General features: G+C 38.9%; 2 protein-coding genes across 2 annotated transcripts; one reads left to right on the forward strand and one right to left on the reverse strand.

Moving 5' to 3' along the window:
* Positions 1-1,255: 1,255 nt before the first annotated feature.
* Positions 1,256-11,838, forward strand: LOC141439450 (cysteine sulfinic acid decarboxylase-like). The gene is made up of 8 exons (XM_074103736.1): positions 1,256-1,501; positions 3,904-4,085; positions 6,947-7,169; positions 7,366-7,617; positions 7,829-7,893; positions 8,413-8,602; positions 9,339-9,572; positions 10,897-11,838. Exons 1-8 carry the CDS (start codon positions 1,394-1,396, stop codon positions 11,086-11,088), a joined length of 1,446 nt encoding a protein of 481 aa, XP_073959837.1. The 5' UTR covers positions 1,256-1,393; the 3' UTR covers positions 11,089-11,838.
* LOC141439451 (venom protease-like) lies at positions 11,193-21,548 on the reverse strand. Its single transcript, XM_074103737.1, has 8 exons — positions 21,442-21,548; positions 18,857-18,957; positions 18,166-18,302; positions 16,721-16,854; positions 15,987-16,155; positions 14,930-15,174; positions 13,890-14,050; positions 11,193-12,902 (listed from the first exon to the last, which is right to left on the reverse strand). Exons 1-8 carry the CDS (start codon positions 21,497-21,499, stop codon positions 12,741-12,743), a joined length of 1,167 nt encoding a protein of 388 aa, XP_073959838.1. The 5' UTR covers positions 21,500-21,548; the 3' UTR covers positions 11,193-12,740.
* Positions 21,549-23,187: the final 1,639 nt, after the last annotated feature.

Here is a 23,187-nt window from a genome sequence, read left to right on the forward strand (position 1 = left end):
TAGTTTGTTCATATACAAGGTGTCGCTTAAATTATATTTTAATGCAGACTGTGTTCTTTTTTCTGGAGCCCTTTTTTTACTGTGCCCAGTCTAAAAGTTACGAATGCAGCATACGCGAATTAAATGGTGCGAGGTTGTATTACTATGTATTTAGATAATTTAATACTGGCCGTTTTTGTGGCAGTTTCATTTTCTTCTAAAAACGGAAAAGCGCTCTCTATTGACAAGTGCAAATTACGAATGTAGAGTTAGATAGAAATCAAGCAGAATTACTGACAGGAAAATAATCTTTTTTTTTTAAATAATTAGTGTATTTGAAAATAAACGCAATAAGTAAAAAAAAGGTGTCTGAGGTATTCAGTTACTTTATTAACACTTGTTTAATATTAGACTGTCTGATCTGGACAGAGATGAAGGGTCTCTATATCGACTGGTCGAAAATTGTTTGTCATAATGTAATAATTTATTGACAAAACTCTATTTTTCTATGAAACCGTTTATTTTTCAGATTTATTATAATACGAACCTTTTTTTTTTGCGATGTTAAAATGCTTTATGCATACTTCCGTGGAAAGTTATGTGGGACTCTCTGAACTTAGCATACCCACTAAAAACACATCGGCGTTTCTCCACTCTGCCGTTATGGGAGCGCCATGGGATCGCGGACATTCAACCATGACGCTCACCTAACCTAACCTAAAGAGAGTTCTACAAGATGATTTCAACGGGAAAAAATGACTAACAACGATTATGACAAAACATTACATTATGACTTATAAAATTATGGCAGTCAAAAGGATCCCTAAGATGAATATGATACCAAGCCTCATACCAAACGCCACAGTATCAACGGAGAAATGACTGATTTACGATTTAATACTTCGGAACAGCCTGTATGTAGACGTCGTAGTATTTTTTTTATATTCATCTAATCAAATAATATATAATAGTACATTCCTGAGAAGGAACCCTACTCGGGGTTTCGGTCACCGTCCAAAGAGTAGAGACACGTTGTATTGTATACCTATAATCATTAGGGGGGCTACTACGAAATTCGAAAATCGAAGTTCGTATCGTACCATCCCTCTCACTCGTATTAAATAATATAGCGTCAGCGCAGGACGGCAACATACGAAGTTCGAATATTGCACTTGGTTGTGTAGGGCCAGTGACACGAGCGAATACGCGCCTCGGTTAAAGGCTAGTGGTATGTAGTAAATACTACAATATATTATACATACAGAGGAACTGCAATTAATATGTCTGTAGTAGAAGCCCGTCACAGTCTCGCCCGATCCATTGCCTCGGCAACATCTGTTCATTCACGTACCTAACTCATTGTCAGTGATTAGATTTCAGAAGTAGGCATCTGTTTGCTTGGGAAGATAATAATATGAATGTCAACGGTCATTCATTCCTTGGTAAAGTGTACAATATTGTCAAAGAAGAATCATGTGGAGATACCCCTCTTATAAGATTTGAGCATCCGAAAGATTTGGAGGTAAGTATTGAAATACTTACTTCATTATTATTTAAAACAAAATTTATTACATTATCACATAAATACGAAGCACAAAAAAAAACACTAAATTAACATGATAAATAAAAACGATAGTGAAACAAATTATTAGATAATAAGTTCTGGTAAAAAATATTTTTTAATAAATACTTACAAGTTTTTTTTGCAGACCATACTTTTTGTTGACTGTATTAACATATACCAAATTTTAAGTAAATCAGACCACTGGAATGGGTTAAAATTAACTTGCGAAATTTGAAGCAAACAAACAAAATGTAGTTACGAGTATGTAGGTAAAGGTTCGTTAAAATAATATATAGCGTTCTTAACGTGTATTGTGACCCTCTATATATAATACATGTAGTGATTATTGTTTTTCTTCCAACTATGATTTAATTTCATCATAACCGCACTAAATACCGAGCACAAAGCGGGACTTTTCTGCTCTAGAGCAGAAAAAATGTATGAAAATCCTTTATTGCATGCAATAATAAATAACTTTCTGCTTGGTGCAACAATCTACTATTACTATCGTATTTTAACACAAAAGTTCGTAGTATCTTGCTTTCTCAACTAGCTTAGGTACTGAAGTTTACTGAAGCTAATGGAGAAAGCAATATGATAAATACGAACTTAACCGACAAAATGCGAAAAATTATTCACTAGGTACGTACCTACTCATGCACTGCATCAGTTAAGTAAACAGAACCGAACCCGCTCTTTGAGCTCAAGTTTCTATCACAACAGAAAGTTATTTCACACCGACGTGTTATAATGAGAAAACTAAAAGTCTATTGAATAAGGCGTTACTTTGCTGCGGAGGTCCATATAAATTACCTAAAACAATTACTTTGCTCAACCACGAGCTTACGATAGCTACGTTTATGCAAGAAATGTGTGTTCATGCAGTTCCTCACTTACAAACTGTAAGAACACACACAAATCACGCAAACCCATCTACCACCACACTATAACTGACGCGTTTGGAACTCGACCACCCCTATAGTGTAAGTTTTTGGTTACAAAATACGTCTCGATCGCGTTCGCGTTAAAATCTCAATTTGTAGGGAAATACGAACATCGCAAACGTTCCGCTAGAGGCGCTGTTCGTGCTTCCATACAAATTGAGATTTTAACGAGGACGCGATCGAGACGTATTTTGTAACCGAAAACTTACACTAAGGGCACAGAGCTCATCCTTCAGAGCAACACAACAGTTCACCATTTTAGTAGATGTTACCCTCATACCAGATGCTACCAGTACCACTACCATGAGTTTACAGTGACCGTACTCGATACGCCGTCGCTATCGAGTACGGTCACTGTAAACTCATGGTAGTGGTTCAGATGTTAGTCTTACATCTGGTTGCATGGTGAACGGTTATTTGCCCCGAAGATGAGCTCTGGCTGAGTTTGAGTCCAGCTACCTTTACTTAAGTATACCAAATTTCATCCTAATCCGTCTAGCCGTTTTAGCGTGAAGGAGGAACAAATACACAACACACACCCATACACACACGTATAAACTTTCGCATAGTAGCATTAGTTGGATTTCATTACCCGACTACCCGAAAGAGGGTTATTTTATTCCAGCTAATCGTTCAGACATTGCAGCATGCGTATATCAGATGTTTTGTGAGTGCTGTGTCCCATCCATAATATTATTACGGTGACTGTACGTCATCCTATAACAAACGATAGGTACAATTTTTAACGCGTTGTTTATAATTGTAGCATCATTAATTAGTCATTTCCTGGCTGAAGTGCAAATTCGACCTTGGTATCTTGCCGTCCCGTTGACACTAATTATAATACGGGAGAGGACGGTTAGATACAAAACTTCGATTTTCTAATTTCTTTTACACGCTATATCATAAAACCAAAATATCACGTAATGGTGTTGTAATCACTGTTACATAAACTTGATCTCGACTGTTATAGGTACGATTATACGTTAACACTTTTGGTCGTAGCACAAACGTCGCCGACATGTTTTTGCTAGTCGGGGGGGTTAAGCCTACCTCACCTATTTCAAATTTAAATTTCAAATTTCAAATGATTTATTCAGTAAATAGGCCGCAATGGGCACTTTTACACGTCATTTTTTTAAACTACCAGCGCTTTCGGAAAGACCATCATTGCCAAGAAGAAGAAAGAATGCCTAATCTACCATGAGTGTAAAAATTACTGTCTTTTAAAATATTAGTTCTTTTTATCTTTGCACTGTAGTGTTTCTGATGTCCTATCAGTTCAAAGGTTAACTGGATGAGATCCCGTTGAGGGTCAAGTTCGCCTTTGTAGGTACATCTCTTAAGAAAAACACAACTGTTCATTTAATGTACAATAAAGACAGACAATACAATACTTACTACGCTAATTTCCAGAAAATCCTGGATATCGATATATCTGAGGCAACAGACGAGAGGAATTTAGAAAGATGCGTGCGCCAAGTACTCCAATACAGTGTGAAGACCAACAAGCCTACGTTCCGGAACCAGCTGTTCGGAGCCATGGACCCTTACGGGCTTTCTGCAGCCTGGATCCTGGAGGCATTCAATACTAGCCAGTGAGTTAAAAGTCATAGTGCTTAGGATAACAAGGACAAAGCTAACATGTAAAGTAAATTAAGAGAGGGAGATAAAGGATATCCTTGTAATGTTTTTGAAAGACGTATCTAACGATACCCCACACTATGGGTTTGGAAAAAAAAACAGCCCCACTTAACGTGTAGGGGAGGGCATACCCAAAAAAAAAAAAAAAAATATTTTACCACTGTCGGCGTGGTTGCATTATATGTATACTCATGACAGTTAGTTTTCTAGTACTAACAATTATCTTAGCTAAGTCGCGGACGGACGAACGGACATGGCGAAACTATAAGGGTTCCTTGAAGGACTACGAAACCCTAAAAATAAGTTGTTTACTTAACGCAGTCCCTAATCTATTAAGCGATTTGTGGTCGAATTTTTTAGATTCAGATCAAGTATAGGTAGTTATGTACATGTATCATATGAGTTGTTTACCTTCCATTAAGTCTACGAAAACTTGTTTACCTTAAATTATTTTCCAGTATTTCCATCTAAGAACGACTTTGTGCCTACTGGTGATAGGAACTACATAATTATATTGCGATGTCCTGTATTACACATACACCTACTATGCCATTCATAAATATACCTCTACTTCTACTAGTTAACAAGGATCAAGACACATTGGAGACATCCAAGAGACGACCTATTTTTTAAAGAATATCTGCCGTTCCAGCATAGAGTAATATATATATAAGTATAAGAGACACATAGGTGCTCAAAAATATTTCAACGGCCATATTGTCACGTATAAGTGCGTGCTCAGATATTTTTGACCTGTTAGAAAACTTCAGTGTTTATGATGGCGACTCTACCTTAGGGTTGCCATACGTCCCGGTACGCCGTGACTTGTACCGGTTTGAAGCATGGCGTCCCGGCGTCCCGGTCGATAAGCAAATTGTCCCGGTTTAAAAATCATAGTTATTTAGTAGGGGGCTGGGCTTGGTAAATAATAATATACCTGCAATAAACACGACTAACTAGCTAAGCTGTAACTGTAACATAGCCGATAACGTGCATTTTCCGCTTTGTAGCTAAAAGCGCCTACGAACGAGAACTCGACGGCGGGTTGCTCGCATTGAATGAAGTTGTTTTGAGTTTAGGCAAGGACTAAACCTTTAAAATTACCTATTGCTGTAATAAAAGTGCCTTTTTTCTACCTTTATTACTTTTTAGGGTTACGTACCTCAAAAGGAAAAAACGGAACCCTTATAGTATAGGATCACTTTGTTGTTCGTCTGTCTCCCTGTCAAGACCCTTTTTCTCAGGAATGCGTGGAGGTATCAAGCTGAAATTCATATCAAATACTCAAGTCTATACTGTCCCTTGGAGCTGTGAAAAAATCAAACTTCTAAGCCAACGCAATCAAAAGATTCACCCGTTTATGCTGCAAATTTTCGACACTCGCAAGGGAATGAAAACCCACAGGGTACTTCCCGTGAAAGCAGGATCTTGAAATTTGGTACGAAGCAACGTCTTATAGCAGAGATAAAGGAAAATTGCGAAAAGCATAGATTTTTATTTTTAGTTACATCATTATAATAAAAATATTTGTACGGAACCCTCGGTATGCGGGTCCGACTCGCACTTGGCCGGTTTTTCTTTAAATGTCCCGGTCTGAGTCCCCACATTTATGGCAACCCTACTCTACCTGTACATAAATAAGCAATAAATATACCTACCAATAACAGTTTTTAATGATTCATGGTTAATTATACTTGTTAAGTTTGGGATCGGAAGACGAAGCGTTGGCCTCCCACTAGGTGGGCTGACGACATCGTGAGAGTTGCGGGCAACGTGGATGCAAGTGGCAATGGCAAGTTGTCGTTCATTGTGGCGTTCTAAGGGGGAGGCCTTTGTTGAGCAGTGGACGTCTTCCGACTAATGACGATGATGGTGAGGTTTGTCACCGGATGTAGACCGTGATTAAATACTTTGATAAGCTTCCGATATTTCGATCAGTTGCGTGCATCGCCCGCTGCATCTATATCGTCACTACTTTAAAAAAAACTCGTATCTCAAAATGGATAACTTTTCTGAGTGCACTTTATGACGATTTTGTCAAGGTTCAATTTTGTTGACGTATTAATTTAGATACAGAGTATTTTTCAAAGCAGTGACGATATTTATACCCGTGATCGTGATGCATGTGACTATATCGATATATCGGGAGCTCATTAGACTGGCCAGCGAAAGCTGTCACCGCATTTTTTACGAAACTTTAATACATGTAATGCAATACAATTATTTGATACGAGAGAGAAGCGTTCTGTGACAGCTGTCACGGTCACGTCAACAAGTGCGACATTTTTAACAAAATCAAAGTAGCATCACGTAGCATTGCGTGCTAATTAATTTTATAAGGAAAATAATAAGTTTTTTTTTCTAAAACATAATAAAATGTGATAATTAGGGCCTTCACTAACTACCCTTAAAGTTTGAGGTAGTATCAAAAATACACGCTGTATAATTTTATTTTAAATAATATCTAAGTATCAACATCGCTTAATCAGTGTACAGCAAGTGTTGTCAGCCTCATTTTTTTTTAATTTGTCGCGGTTTGTCTAGGACAGCTTTCGTTGGCCAGAGTCTATCAGTATCATATCCAGTAACAAATATAACGAATAGTTCTCGAATGCAGACCGCGGATCAGCAAGGTAGTCCATCAACGAGATGGACGGATGACCTGATGAGATGGACGCTGGTTCACGGTGGATGCAGGCCGTTTCCAGCCGAAGCAACTGCGTGTCTATGGGGGAGGCCTATGTCCAACAGTGGATGTCCTATGACTGATATGATAAAATATGATTATCATCTAAGATTATAACAATATTTTTAGATACACATACGAAGTGGCACCAGCCTTCACTCTCGTAGAAATGAAAGTTTTAAGCCATGTCCTAAAAGTCTTCGGGATCCCTGATGGCGACGGCATCTTCAGTCCAGGAGGCAGCATGTCCATGTTGTATGCGATAGTCGCTGCTCGGTTTAGAGCTTTCCCTGAAGTCAAGAGCAAAGGCATGAGGGGTCTGCCTGAATTGGTTCTGTTCACTTCGGAAGATGTAAGTATAAACCGCGATTAGTTTGGTGCTGATCACATTCGGTGACTTGATAGAGTTGGCGGAATCCCCTTTTTATCGACTTTAGCAGTCTTTGTTTCTTTATTTACTTCATTCCTGCAAACCAAAGTTGAACTCCTTTAAGTATTTGAAATTGACACTGATTATTATTTAAGTTGTCGCATATTTTGACTTCCAGAGTCACTATTCTATCAAGAAAGCAGCGCATTGGCTCGGTTTTGGCACTGAGAGTGTACGCGTCATCAAAACGAATGCTAAAGGCCAAATGATAGTCGAAGAGCTAGAGTTGGCTGTGCTTAAAGATAAGGAAGCTGGCAAATATCCATTATTGGTGAATGCTACAGCTGGCACTACGGTTCTGGGCGCCATTGATCCACTGCAGAAGACTGCTGATGTCTGTAAAAAATATGGAATTTGGATGCATGTTGATGTAAGTCCATGTTTACTTGGAATTGGATCAATTAATGAACTTCTAACAATAAATTAGGGAGTGTGGGGTTTAGATTAGTTGTGAATTAGTATTTATTACAAGTACTTAAGTAATGTTGAAAAATAAATGATGGATTGCGATTTAAGTTTTTTGTCGAGGTCCGTTGAAAATTAATATATATAACTAATTTTCTGGAATTACCTACTTTCAGGCATGTTGGGGTGGAAGTTTAATATTGTCGCAGAAACATAAGAGCAAACTCAATGGAATTGAAAGGTAAGCTGACTTATATAGTAAATCTTATACGCTTCACAAGTTTCTTACGTTCTCAACAACTTGAAGAGGGTAGATATAGTAGATACATCGCCGATTCTAGCCTGTGATTAGGTATCTAAGGTAAAGAGAGATTTTCTACACCGCTTTCGCGCCTCTCAAAAGGCGGCATCATTATTTTATTTGCGCTGGAAACTGGAAAGTTGCACGTCTTGCTATCTGGTTCCTAGAGCCACCGCATCTCTTGCTCTACCCCAGGGCCGGCGTTAACTTAAACTGGAACTTCTGCCTGGTCTTCATCACTGGCGTAGCGTGCATTACATTGTCGCGTTCAATTGACCACTTCGTACTCGTTCCCTTTACGACCTCGCAATGTCCCTAACACAACTACTATTTTTCTTGCAACTCTAAACAGAGTTTAAGACGGAGTGGCGAGTCTGGATTGTCATTTTTCGATTTGTCTTTTCCATTTTCTCAGCCATAAACCTTGCTAATGTAGAAATAATCTTCGAAATTATCCAGAGCTCACTCCATTTCGTGGAACCCGCACAAGATGGCGGGCGCTCCGCTGCAGTGCTCGGTATTCCTGGTGCGAGAGAAGGGGTTGCTGCACGAAGCGAACTCGGCCGCGGCGCAGTATCTGTTCCAGCAGGACAAGTTCTATGACGTCAGCTATGACACTGGGGATAAGAGTATCCAGTGCGGGAGGAAGGTAAATCAAGTGCATCTGACACCATTCCAAATTCGAAAAAAATCTACCACGTCTCTGTCGCACTCGCGTACCGAAGGTTCCTATTTGAGGATTTCTACAAACATGTGTCAAAGCATATAATAAATAATAAATAAGCATGAGCTATAAACAGCCGTATCTTAGTAGAACCCTTTTTCTAAGCAAAGGTACAGTCACCTGCATTAATACATATCTGACACGTCTTACCGGCCGACGGCGGCCGGTGGTACGGTGACTGTAGGGTGTAGGTACTCAGTGGGGGTTTTTTATATTGGTGAAATTGGCCCTCTTTAATTTTTAATGTAATTTTTAGGATTTCGTACCTCAAAAGGAAAAACGGAACCCTTACAGGATCACTCGCGTGTCTGTCTGCCTGTCCGTCTGTCAAAGCCAGTTTTCTTTCTCTGAAACAACTGAATCGATTTAAATTGGAATTTGGTACACTTTTGTAAGCCCAAAAACGACCGCGACTGGGGAAAGCAATTAGAAAAAATAAATAAAAAATTCAAACTGTACTTACGTTCATTTTTAAATCATTGCAATATTATCATATTTCATAATTAAAAGCTATTTTGCCCTGCTTAGTCAATAATTGAGCCCATTTTTTGCATGTAAATACCTCACTAATGAGCGATGTAGGCACTCTCGAAGCAGTAACCTTCTTGTTATTGTTACTAATAGCTCTTGATATAGGTAATTTAAAATAGCAATTTCACAGATCGACGCCTTCAAGCTATGGATGATGTGGAAGGCTCGCGGGGACGCCGGTCTCAACCAGCTCGCCGACCACACAATGGAACTTGCTCAATTCTGTCTAAATACTGTGGCTAAACGACCTGGGTTCAGGCTTGTTTGTGATGACTTGCAGTGCCCTAATGTCTGCTTTTGGTACATACCGACGCGTTTTAGGGGGGAACGGGAGGACGGGGAATGGTGGGACCGGATGCACAGGGTGAGTTCGAGTATCGCTATATTTTTAATATAGAAACCTTACAGTTTTTAATTAACTATAGACAATTATTGTGCTCACCCGCGGCCTTACGATAGCTAGGTCTACTTATACAACAAATTTGTGTTCATATATCTCCTCCACCTCCACACTACACTGATGCGTTTCGAATTCGACCAGAGTTCATCCTCAGAGAAACAGCTATTTAAAACCAACAAACCGAAACAAACATTTAAATTTGTCATTTTATATAGTACCTATAGTAGGTACAGCGGCGGAACGAAAAGGTTGATCATTTTTGAAATAAATTAGTTTTCACTTTCTTCATACACAAAATGTTACTTTAGTCGCTGCATATGGACTCATTAATCTCTAGGTATTCAAGTATTTTTTTTATTTTCCGTTAGAAACCCCTAAACAGCCAATCACGGAGATTGTGAAAAGAGGATTTTTAGGGCGTGGAAATAGCCTCAAAATGATAACTGTGCAAAAATATTAAAAAACACGATTTAATTTCGTGAAAACCAATTAATGATTACGAATATGAACCTATTAAATTATATTAAGGATTAATTCATTTTATTATGCTTAATCCAATCTGTTTTAAAATAGTTTTCAATTTTGAAATTGTTGGATAAACATATGCAATCATTTAAAGCGCCACTTCAAAAACAATAAAAGAAAAGAAAAACCGCGTAACATTTTTTTTTGCTACTTATTTGAATTTTGAACAGACGTCCTAGTTAAGCGTACGTTTTTAAAAAGTAATATTGTAATTTTGAACAGAACGTTTTTTTTCCTCGCATTCAAAGTGAAAAGTAGAATTCTTAACGCGAGACTAAACAACCATAATGAATGACACTCGAACTATAGCCACCCTCGCTCTGCTCGGGTGTCGGGCTAAACATCTCGTGTCATTATGGCTTGTTTTAGTCCCTTGTTGAACAATCTACTATAACACGTTGCAAGCACATATTGTTACCTTTTTCAATGACATTATGACGGAATATGTCATACTCAGTCGATAAAGCAGATACTGATAACTTCAAGCAAGCCAAAAACAGACCTCAAGGTGATCAACCTTTTCATTCCGCCCTTCCATTTCGTACCTACCCAATGTATTTTTCTCAAAGAAATTACCCACAAAAATTTTACAAATGTTAACCGTCACTTTGTTGTATTCGCAAAAATTACTTTTACCTAGTAGCTACGTTAGACAAAACTTCAGCACGTCATTGATATGTATACTTAGTGACTAAAATGACTGTTTTCTGTATATTGAGTCATGTGCAATGCTTGCTCAATACTAAACCTATTACCTTTCCAGATAACCTGCCTGATTAAAGAATGCCTCACCAAAAAGTCCCTCCTGATGGTGGCTTACTCCCCGCTGCGAGGACACAAGAACTTCTTCCGCCTGGCGCTCACTTTCCACCCGGTGATGCAGGAAACCCACATCTTGGAAATGCTGGCTAGCATTGAAGAGTGTGGAGAGAAAGTCTCTGTTGGCTCTATTTAGATATGTTCACAGACCAACAGTAGGGCAGAAGTACCTTTTGTGGCCACTGTACCGTTTATGGTCATTTATTGTTTAAATATACGTTTGAAATAAATTTATAGTAATAAAACATTACAAACTTTATTCGTTTCAGTCACATAAATTTTTGAAAACTCACTAAACTAGTTTAATACTATAACTTTTTATATATTACTTCAAATGTCAACTGGCCAAAAACGGTACTCTACCCTACCTACCCTTAATCGTAGAAGCTTAAGTTTCATCGTAAGCTTGTTTGTATTAAAAATATGTAATTAATTTTAATGTAGCAAATTATAAGTGGCATTTATCCTAATAAGTGACATTAGATCTGATGTACTTACATCAATAAAGTATTTAAATTTTTATATAAAAAAGTCGACCAATTACGAGCCGGACTCCGTATAAAGTATGTAGGTATTTATGAATATCCAGAGTTGTATATCAAAATGTACGCAGTGTGGGTCATTTTAGATTGTTTTGGTAACCGACATAGACATAAATAATAGTATTAAAGGCTACTCACATCAAATTTCAGGCTCTAGGTCAATTGGAAGTATCCTATACTCATTAAATCAATTCAGCTAAGGCTACAGAATACCTACTAATTTAATTAGCAATGCGCACTGGTGGAAATTAACGGTCATTCTAAGTTGGGTTACCTCTCACAATCTTAAGAGCTTAGAGTATACTAAGGGTTCGAAACAGGAAAAAATCAGAATGCCGCGTTTTTATTAGTGTTTTATTTTTGACGTATCTATTTATGACTGTGTGAACATGGCAACAATTTCGTATGAAAAAAAAAGTTTATTTGCATTAGTCATCTATTGTTTTATGACGTAACTGGTCATCACTTACCTCTATGTAGAGGTACATTAGGTACTTTTTAAAACAAATAATTAAAATGGAATGAATGAAGTAAGAACGCCTCCACTCACACCAGCAGGCTACTACGAAATTCGAAAATCGAAGTTCGTATCGTACCGTCCCGCCTAAGCTTATATTAAACTTTCTTTCATTCCATTCATGTTAGCTTAAAAAGCGTCAAAGGCGTGACTACATTTTGAATGAAAAATTTCGATAAATGAAAAATTGTTACAGGGTGTCCAGTCCCTTTGTACCCTTAGTCAGATCTTTACTAATCCATCTATTTGCCGAAATATTCCGGATATTTAAAACACCTCGTATAAGATCTTATTATGTCCCTAGTGGAAAAGCAGCAGGGCATATTATGAGCCTTTCGCAGTTTTTTTTTTGCCAATGATTCACTAAATTGTTTCATATGGACGAACGTTTTTTTTCTGAAACTGAAAATAATTCAAGATAATAATATATTTCAGGACTATCCTTTAGTACCCTACACATTAAGATAGGTTTCTTTTATCACAATCCTTAAATACTAATAGCGACAAAAATAAACTCGTCACTACTTTAAGAAAATCTCGTGCCTCGAAATAGATAATTTTCTGAGTGAACTTTATGAACATTACGTCAAGGTTCAATTTTGTTGACAAATTGATTTTAGATACCAGATTTTTCAAAGTAGTGACGAATTGTTTGTCTATATGAAACAGTTGGGAAATGAATAATTTGCGAAACATATTCTCGTCGGAAAATTAGAGAACTCATATGAATTAGAATTGCGCGTTGTCAACGATCCAGCGCAGGTATTTGTCAACGCGCGCGTAGAGCCCGGGGTGCGCCGGCTCCCCGCATCGGACGCCCCAGGAGACCACGCCGACCACGGCCCAGCGCCCGCTCGGCAGCTGGTACATCAGCGGGCCGCCGCTGTCGCCCTAAAACATTCGTATTTATAATAATCTAATTTAAACTATCTAATTTTAACAAACAAACAACCGTCGCGTCAAAGAACTTCCTTGGTGGTATTTCCCTAAAAATCGGTCAAGAGCGTGTCGGACACGCCCAAAATAGGGTTCCGTAGCCATTACGAAAAAAATAAGTAATATTTTTCTAAGGATTTCGTATTTTATACGGAATCTTCCAAGTTTAGGTATATTTTATATCTTAGGCTGCTATTTACTCTTAAACTACTAATAATTCTCAAGCAAACTTAGCCGTTATAGTTTTCCTTGAAAGTTTGATACCATTCTGAGTTTTCTCAAATTTTTCCACCCACCGGTTTAGATTTTAGAGGGGGGGGGGGCACGCTCGATTTTAATGAAAATTTGCACTTTAAAGTTGAATATTTTACAAACAAATCACTGAATCGAACAACCCCCTAATGATTTTAAAAGACCTATCCATCAATACCCCACACTACAAGGTTGGATGAGAAAAAAAAATCACCCCCACTTTACGTCTATGGGAGGTACAGTAAGTATTTTTTTTTGAAATTTTTATTGTACCATTTTGTCGGCATAGTTTACATACATATTCGTGCAAAATTACAGCTTTCTAGCATTGATAGTCCCTGAGCAAAGCCGCGGACGGACAGACAGACAGACAGACATGGCGAAACTATAAGGGTTCCGTTTTTGCCATTTTTGCTCCGGAACCCTAAAAATGGGACTCAATACTGAAGTATACCCCCCAAAAAAATAAGAAGGCAGAGTTCCGAGATAACAAAGAAAAATATTTCCGAAGTAAACTGTCTCCTTTTTTTAAGTCGGTTAAAAGCATAGACGATCTGAATGCTGATAGACGTTGAATTCGTTTCTACATTACATATTCAAGCTCATTATTCAAGGCGTTTGTCGGCAACTGTAACTACTGTCTAATTCTTTTTGTTTATTTTTAAGCTAGGTGAGTAGGTAGGTAAATACCTGACAAGCATCTCGGCCACCTTCGTATCCGCCCGCACAGATATTCTCTTCAAACACAGAATCCGAGAAGGATTCAACGCAACGTGCGTGCTCCCAGATCGGTACAGCCACCTCCATTAGCACATTGCTGTGCGGACCGCCGTACGACTGTGTTCCCCAGCCTGAACATAAAGTTACAGCGATAAGTTGGCAGATACTCCGGTGAAAAAAATTTGCATTGGTGCAGTTTGTTTCAATATCTTTTTCCTTCTTATTCGCTACACTCTTGACGGAGTGATCGTGTCATCGGTTGAGCAGAACCTTCACGACACTTTTTACTAACTGCTAAGTAATCTTGATCGATATCAACTGTTATAGTTATTCTGAGTTTTACTTTAAGTTTCACTTTCGAGGCTTACAGTCAAATTTACGGTATTATAAATCCATCTTTTGTAGTAAGTTGCAACTTGCTACTTCCGGACACTTGATAGGCAACAATACCACAATATATTTAACCTTTATGCTTCGCTACCACTCGCCTCCCGTTTAGCGTTTTTGGTAGTGGAGTAGTAAGGAAAATGGATACTTAGTTCACCAGAATCATTTAGTAAGGCGATGTTCGCACTACGCAGTTTTAGCGCGCCGTCCCTCTTCAAAGTATCACTCGAGAAAAAGACTGCACGCTAAAACCATGAGGTTAACCGCATAGAGAGTAGCCTCATATCCGCTTCTTACGTCGGGGTTTTGGTAAACCACCCTGCTTACTGTACACTTGTACTTGTATATTTAACGTTTTGTACGATTGACGATTGAGCATTTTGCTTTTATCACATTTTGCATTGAACAATTCGCGAAATGTGTATTTTTCTTTTTACACATCTTGCGTTATGTGCTTTCAGCGTAAGTACATTTTGCGTAATGTACATTTCGTGTACTGTACGTTTGTCATGATGTATATTTTGCGCGTATGTACATTTTAACTCTTTGCACATTATGCGTGTAGTGTACATTTTGCGTATTGTATCAGCCGAAGGCCCTATAAGATATCTAGACTGTCTTACCAATAACAACAGCTGTCTGGTTAACCGCTGACAATCCCATCGGCGGTAAGCAAATCGGCCATACATAGGTATTGAATGTAGCCGGACGGTGCAGCTTCAGGATAGCTATGTCATGGTGGTAGTTGGAGTGGTCGAAGTCTACGTGCTGGCGTATTTCGACCACACGGAAGTTGTATGAACGCGAGTCGTTGTTGCGGTTGAAATCGTACTCTCCGAGACGGACGAACAACTCCTTGGCTGTCCATCTGTGAAGATATATGTGATGGGGTAATTAAATATATTTTTGCTACAGGTTATAGATATATTTACCTTAATGAACTATGAGCATTGGCTTACCCAGGGTAACTTTATAGGGGGCCTCTGAGATAATAAATATAATAATAAAAACTTAATAAATATCGTGGGGCACTTGACACCAATTGACCTATATAGTCGCAAACTAAGCAAAGCTTACTATGTACTAGGAAACATACCCAACATATTATATATAAATATAAATTTTACTTATATACATATTTAAATATACATAAACATACAGGACCCGAAAACAGGTATTATCACATAAGTGCGACCCTGAGAATATCGAACCCGGGACCTCAAGCTTCGTAGACAGGTTCTCTAACCACTTGGCCATCCGGCCGTCATGCGACAAAGCAGAGTCGACACTCAAGTCCTGAGGTGGGAATGGGTTTTTACGGCGTTCTTGTAAAAGAAAATAGTTTGTGTGTAGCTCTAGATCTAGAGCTCTAGCGGTTTTATGCGGGCAACCTAAATGTACCGATAAGAGTACGCGACGACGCGACGTCCTTTTACAGTGCAGTGATGGTCCGAGCATCATGACATGACTCACAGTTTGGAAACTCCTACCCATTCATCATTATACACGTATGACGTAAGAGATACGTCCATCTGAACGACGAAAACCAAAGTTTTTTAGCCTTACTGTGGCCTTGTTGCTCCAGCTACTACTGCCGTGGGCTGGCGCACTGCTGCAGGTGCAGATTAGCAGCTGCCTACCTTGGAATTGACACGCCAAACGCCAATGCCTCGTTCATACCTTCTAGTGCAGTGCGCCGCGGTGAGGACGTGTCTGTCAGTGATGAGCACTCCGCCGCAATATTGCTCGAAGCCTTCGGGGGTGATGGAAGCCATCCAGGGCCACTCACGAGGGTTCGCTGGCCGCGCACCCACCATACGCCCACTCGACCGGGTGCTGAGCCCGCATCCTACAATCAAAGACAAAATTTGTAACAATTTTCTAGAACCCAGAATGTAGACTCTCATCATCGTCAATATTTTCGAATGAGACCCTTCTCAGTGCAGTTTCCTCGTGCCCTGGTCTTTCATCACTTGATATGGCATGAATGAGATACCTACTACGTTGTAAAGTTTGTACGACAGAAATTGTTTACTTACTTTATAATGTTTAATGGGTGAAATGATGTGACAAATGAAGCTTTTAAATCAGTATAATTATTTTCATTAATTGATAAATTTAATTGTTAACTTATTTTCTTTAGGTACTTGAGATTCCATCTCCTCATACCACCTGGTATAAGGAACCTGGTAGCATACCTATGTTAGGTGTCAGCTACACAATTTCTGCACACATACGCACTCGTATAAACCAGAGAAATCTTTGAATTCAACTGTATTACGATTCTGAGTAGCTTGAGGCTCTAATTTTTGCAGAACAAATAAAACATCGAACAATTTTTCAACAATTTATTACGATCACATCGGGACTAGTGGACTAAGCGTCAAAACGGAAGGTTCACAATGCCTACGGACCTCTGTTCTCAGCCTTTGTGATCTTGAGTATAGCTTCGTTGGGTTCCTCGATGGGAGCTGATGCGGGAAGGTCACCAGCCAAGCCTTCCACCTGGTCCTGGTTCAAAGTATCTGGGCAGCAGACACCGATAGACCTGCACATAAAATCAAATTGTAGCCTTCCTTTGCTGATGAATTAGACTTCGACTTTGTCGAAATCCAAAACAAAAAAGTAGAACTACTTAATTGTGAAATTTTGATGCTCTACAAGTAATTTATCGTATGAGAATTATATATTACCCAGCATTAACTAAGCACGAAACACTAATTTTGTATTACGTCTTATATAACACCCTGTATTATTACTTAAGTCAAAAAACATAATTGAAATTAAATTGTGTGATACAGACTCGTATAAAAGGTATCATTGGAAAAAAAATGTGGCGAAAATTCAGGACTTCCTTTAACCAGCTTTAATTTGATGCTGACTTGACACGACATAGATCATTTTGATAATGCTCTTCAAACATCCTTGCGGCACAGTTTCACATCACATCATCACCTATGAGACCGGAAAAGGGCAATACACTCGCCCTCGTCTTTAGCTCATTGAGGTCAAATATCTATTAGCACGCAGGGGTTCTAACAAAAGGTGCCAGTTAAGACGTTAACCACGATTGTTTTGACTTTGATTTACGTGTAGCCGTTACTGAGCTCTGACCTAAATGTAATTTCTACTTTAAATGACTTGTATGCACGTAAAGTTAGGCAAAAATATTTTTCTTCAAGCTTACTGTTTAATGTATTAACATGCCGTAACCAGCGTTCGGTGGCTTTTGCGAATACGTCAAGGATACATACATCAAAGCTCACTACAGTAGGGTACCTGCTCCTGACGTGATTATGTTATGCACATTGCTTTTCCGTTGGACTTCTGCAAACTACCTAACGCCGGAATCATCGACTACCTTGTCAAATTCGTATAGTATCGAAACTTCTCGTTTGTTCCCAACGAGTCACACCCTTATACCCTTAACTGTCACACTGTGACTCGTTGGGAATATTTTTTCTAATAAAAATCCCAACCAGTCACACTAAAAAAAATACCTAACATCGAAGGCTAAGGCGGGAGCTACGCTTTAGGTAAAATATTCCCAACGAGTCACAGTGTGACAGTTAAGCGTGTGACTCGGCGGGAACAAACCAAACTTCTAGCATCGGTGGATAATGATGAAGAACACAAAGAAAAAGGATACTATACTGGGTGAATCGTTTACAATCACATTTAAGTCCCCACACCTTTAATAGCACAGTGAACATGCACTTAGTATTTTTTTTGTTTTCAATATAAAAAACCTATTAATCTCACTAATACTAGTAGCCACTAGTAGCACTAACTGAATCCGTTATTCGAGAAGAAGTTAGAAGAATCCGAGTTGGTCCTGCTCGAATGACTTTGTACTTACGTGCGTTTAATAATGCAGAGATAATCCATGAATTTTGTGAAGTCCCGTTTGAATTCTTCCATCACACAGTGGTGCAAGTGACGGCAATGACCGCCCTTGCCTCCGGGCAGCGTGCAGGCTTGGTACGGGATATTAGGCTGAGACCAGAAATTATCGCATTAGCATTTATTACCGATGTGAAGTATCTATCCTTTGCACACGCATATTTAGTTAGAACGAGAGAGCTTGATGGAATTGGAAAGCAAGTTGGTAAGACCCGTGGATATTTCTTTGATGGTTTAATAGCTTAGGTTTCCGTCTTGGGTTTATGAGTATCAACGTTTTATAAACAGGTTGACGTGATGACAGGACGACAGGTAATGCTTCTACTAGCGTTAAATTCAAGGACAGTTGTCATACGTAAAATGTGATACTTTTGTATCACACATCACGCCTAAGCGACGAAGTCCGTCCATACTTAGGTTAGGCGATATAGGTACTAAGTAGAGACGATAGGTACGTCTGATGTCGATACGCTGAAATAATATAAAAAGGTGGACCCACCCTTAAAGTGTTAAAGGAATTTGTGGTCGAATATAAATACTTGAATGACTTGACTGCGGTCACTTTTTCAGTTTTACGCGTGTTACCATATTACGAAATAAGTATAGGAAATCAATATAGCTTCAACTACAAAGGGAAACATTAGCACCTGTTTCTCATTGAGCTCGACGAATCGCTTGTGCCTGCCGCTGCCGATGTGCAGTCCACCCGCGGTGAACACATCCTCCCACGCCTCGCCGACAAACGAAGCTGCGGAAATAACTAGCTTAGCCAAATAGGAATATATAGGTAGAGTCATTTACGATGACGCGTGCCGTGGTTCTTATTACAATGTCATTAATGTCTAATTTTGACAAAATCACGCGTCTTCGTGGATGGCACTAGGTATAGCACGCGTGGCGCCGTAACAACTCGATTCCCACTGTATTGCTCAAATTTTTATGAGACGTCAGTGATGACAAGCTTGGTCGATGTCTCGCGGATAGGTAGTGCAAAAATCTGCGAAACTAGCATCATCATCATCATCATCAGCCGGAAGACGTCCACTGCTGGACAAAGGTCTCCCCCTTAGAACGCCACAATGAACGACAACTCGCCACTTGCATCCACCGGTTTCCCGCTAGTCTCACGATGTCGTCAGTCCACCTGGTGGGAGGCCTGCCAACGCTTCGTGTAGATACGCAGTATTCACGTAGATAAGCGAATTTGCACAATTCCAAAGGCAAAGGTTGTGTCCACAAATTGCTAGGTGTTTCGTTCGAAGACATCTAATTATTTCACGCTTCTCTCACTCTCTGGATTGTCTAACGAAAATATTCACTCCACGCTACTAAAAGATACTCGATCTTACCAATCATTTCGACTGAGATCAGTTCAGGAATCGTTTGTCAAATATTCAAAGTCCAAATGAAAGTAAGAATATTTTTATTTAATATGGGCTACAACAATAAGCACTTACGAATGTCAATTCAAAATCTACCACCGATTAGGAAAAAATCTCTGTTGAGAAGAATCCGGCAAGATACTTAACGAGATATAGGTAGGTATATATATTTTAAACATACAATGTTTATTAAATGACTACTACATCCCAAGTATTTAACACAACTATATTTTAACAGAGTAGAGTCGCTATTTGAAGTAATTATATTAACCTCCTAACTAAAGTGCTAATTTTCCGTAAAAGTCATGTCCGTGCTGAATCGCTAAGTAAGCATGTGAGAAAATAGCATTATACATAACTATTTGACAGCTTTGTACTCAGCGCAAGCTTTTTGAAAGTAAATGCGTAATTTAATATTAGCCACAATATATTGTATTGTATAGAATATAGATAGAGCAACTAAGGAACCACACCGCGCGGCGCTTGACCCGAACTTGGCTAGTTTTTAGCCCCCGACCCAAATAGGGGGTGTTCTATGTTTGACGCCAATGTCTGTCTATCTGTATGTTTGTGGCATCGGTAGCTCTCAAATGGTTGGACCGATTTCAACGCAAAATTTTTTTCGTGAAAGAGAATTTCCTTGTGGTGCTTTGTTTCATTAAATTTTTTGAGATATTATTAACTCTTCAACTTTTTTTTAAGTTGGTTATATTTTTTGTCTAAAAGCTCAATTTCCTGATAGTGTTATTGGTTAGTTCAAAAAAACCCACACATCTGGTAATTTTTTGTGATGAGATCAGTAGAACAACACATGCTTCTTAATTATTTTAATTATGTAAATTTAGCTACATTAAATAAGTTTAACATGTATTTAAAATGCACAAGTAGGTAAAGTACTTATCAAATATTTACATACGTTATTCAAATGTGACTTTATGCTAAATTTAGAACAATATTTAGAAGCTTTACGTATAGTAATTCTTAGTTTAACAATTACTAACACGTGGCGAACGTGACTTGAATGCACATTATGACTTCCTACGTTCAGATTGATCACTATTGTTTTTGGGTCTTGAACACTGTTACCGGAATAACAACGAGCTAACGTTTTTTAAAGTTAAGAAAAATTAAACCCAAATGCCAAATACTTTTCTTTACGTCAACAAACAGTTGTGGCATTCGTGTTATTACTTACAAGGATTGTTTGCTTGTTTGCATCAACCACATCTACATAAATTAACGTTTTTATTTACTGGTCCAGCGAAAGTCTTGTCTTAACTAAGTTGTAACAAACACGTAGATATTGTTTTAGGTATATTTTACTCTACTATAGGTACTTTGGTGCACTAATTGCCTATAGAAAGAAAGACCACTTGTCAAACAAATATTTAATATTGGTTTGCAAGTTATCTTTTTATTATTATGGAACTTTGATCAATGATTAAACATGCCATTTTCAACAGGCTTTTACTATATAACCTAACAAACAAAAAGTTGGAAAACCCCCGACATTGTCACTTCAAAGTTCAATCTCATAAACGGCTAAACCGATTTGATAAAACATATCTAAGAACCATTGCTAAAAACCCTGATTTAAAATAAAAAAAACCGCATTCAAATAGGTTCACCCGTTTAAAAGCTACGGTGCCACAGGCAGACACACACATAGCGGTCAAACTTATAACACCCCTCTTTTTGCGTCGGTGGTTAAAAACAACGCGATGTTAATGAGCAAAAACTCGACCCTCGCAACATGCCCTCCAAAATACCTTCAAACCATGCTATCGGAATCCTTGCCACTGACAGCCACATGGAGGACTAAGGGTAAATTCAAATAAAGTCGTACTTACACTTAAGATCTGTTCCCTGGACACTCAGCACGGTCAAAATAAGCAAGAGGAAAAACATGATGCAAACTCTCCCACTGCAGTGGGAGCACTAAATGTTTTTTCAGACATTTAGGACACAGCGGATGTTGGTCTGATACACAGTAATCCGGAGGATGTGGCTGTGATAAGAGAGGACAAAATCGGGTCACATTATATTTAACGGCGAAGGTCAAATCAAATTTGCTTGGAGACTGTATTTAACAATTTAGGGGCTGTTTCACCATCCATTGATTAGTGTTAACTGACGGTTAAATGTGATGCCGTCTCTATTTGTTTTGTTCGAATAGACGGAGACGTCATCACATTTAACCGTCAGTTAACACTAATCAATGGATGGTGAAACAGCCCCTTAATCTACCAGGGTAAAGCTCAGAGGCGTCTGAACCTACTGTATCTCTCTCGAAAAACTACGAATATCTTCATTAGGGTCTCTACCCACTACACCGTATCATGCCATGACCGTAATAGGAACGAAATGTTAAGGGCATCCATGACACGCGACGGCGACGGTTGGTTAGGAAACGTGCTAGTGGGCATCATAGTCTCATACTCTTCAATACAAAGAATACATTTTTGCCGGGAACGTTGTTAATTCGGTCATGATATGATACGGTGTAATGGGTAGAGACTAGGTTTATCATCAATTAACTAAATCCAACTAAGTAGCATCACATGTGGCGTGGTGTATGTGCTAGCAGGCGATTACCCTGGGGTAGCGCAAGAAGAGCGCTCGCTCTAGCATAGTAAAAGAGAACAAGTTGGTCCACTCCGACCCTTTAGGAGACTTAACTGCCTACTCCGGCGCGGACGCTTAGGGTTGTCGACGTCTATTTCAGATAATTACCTACCGGCAAATAATTTTAGTAAGAAAGTTAGCTTCAAATTGTGTAATGTCTGTGTCTTGAGAAACCAGACAGATTCTATTCCCTTATATTATTATTATACTAAATTTAAAAATAATATTTTAAATTCGCCGGAACGGTGATGGCGACTGTATACATACTACTCATGTTTACCTACACATAATACTATAACTATATTGTTTATAGGTAGGTAGGTATCTATTATTTTTTATGTGTCCTTGCACGAAACTATTATATATATATACCACTAATTTACAACAACTTATAACTAATACAAAAAATACGTAAGTACGAGTACGCGAACGTAAAAGGTGATCATCTCGCGAAACGAGCGCAAGACGAGCTAGCTAAAATCAAAACGTACGGCGCCGACGGAGTGCAGCCTTGACTAAAGAAAACTTAATCCTCCTTAAATCAACAGTGTGTGCGTGCGGCGGGTGCGTGCGTACCAGCGCCAACCGGCGCGCACACATTTAAGCCGCGCGATGTACTTTTATTCGTAGTGAGCCTACTTGTTCTCTTTTACTACGGCTCTAGGCTGCTCTAGGCGCCGGATGGGAAGGGGCACCATTTTCAAGCTTTTAAAAGCCACATACAGTACCCGGCGATGAAGATTGCACATCGGTCTTTGGAAAGAGACTGGCCTAATTTCGGCTTCGTAGAGCGTTGTCGCACACTACTTATGTGACGTTTGTCAGTCGTTGTACAGATGCAATAGAGTACTGACGCATTTAGATGAAAATATATAATATAGAGTTGTTGAAACCACCCAACTTTAAATTTGTACTATGGCATCTTTAGGAAAAAAGGGAATTATCCTCTTTCTAGTAGTTGCAACAGCTCT

The sequence above is a fragment of the Choristoneura fumiferana genome, chromosome 20 (genome assembly GCF_025370935.1).
Source record: "Choristoneura fumiferana chromosome 20, NRCan_CFum_1, whole genome shotgun sequence".
Taxonomy (NCBI): domain Eukaryota; kingdom Metazoa; phylum Arthropoda; class Insecta; order Lepidoptera; family Tortricidae; genus Choristoneura; species Choristoneura fumiferana.

Excerpts from the sequence above, each read along its gene's own strand:
- LOC141439450 (XM_074103736.1), top strand. The coding sequence starts at position 1,394 with ATGAATGTCAACGGTCATTCATTCCTTGGTAAAGTGTACAATATTGTC. Across the intron at positions 4,086-6,946 it reads GAGGCATTCAATACTAGCCA|ATACACATACGAAGTGGCAC; the intron begins GTGAGTTAAAAG and ends CAATATTTTTAG. Across the intron at positions 8,603-9,338 it reads GTATCCAGTGCGGGAGGAAG|ATCGACGCCTTCAAGCTATG; the intron begins GTAAATCAAGTG and ends GCAATTTCACAG.
- LOC141439451 (XM_074103737.1), bottom strand. The coding sequence starts at position 21,499 with ATGTTTTTCCTCTTGCTTATTTTGACCGTGCTGAGTGTCCAGGGAACA. Across the intron at positions 16,855-18,165 it reads CTCTGCATTATTAAACGCAC|GTCTATCGGTGTCTGCTGCC; the intron begins GTAAGTACAAAG and ends TTTTATGTGCAG. Across the intron at positions 12,903-13,889 it reads GTGGCCGAGATGCTTGTCAG|GGCGACAGCGGCGGCCCGCT; the intron begins GTATTTACCTAC and ends CGAATGTTTTAG.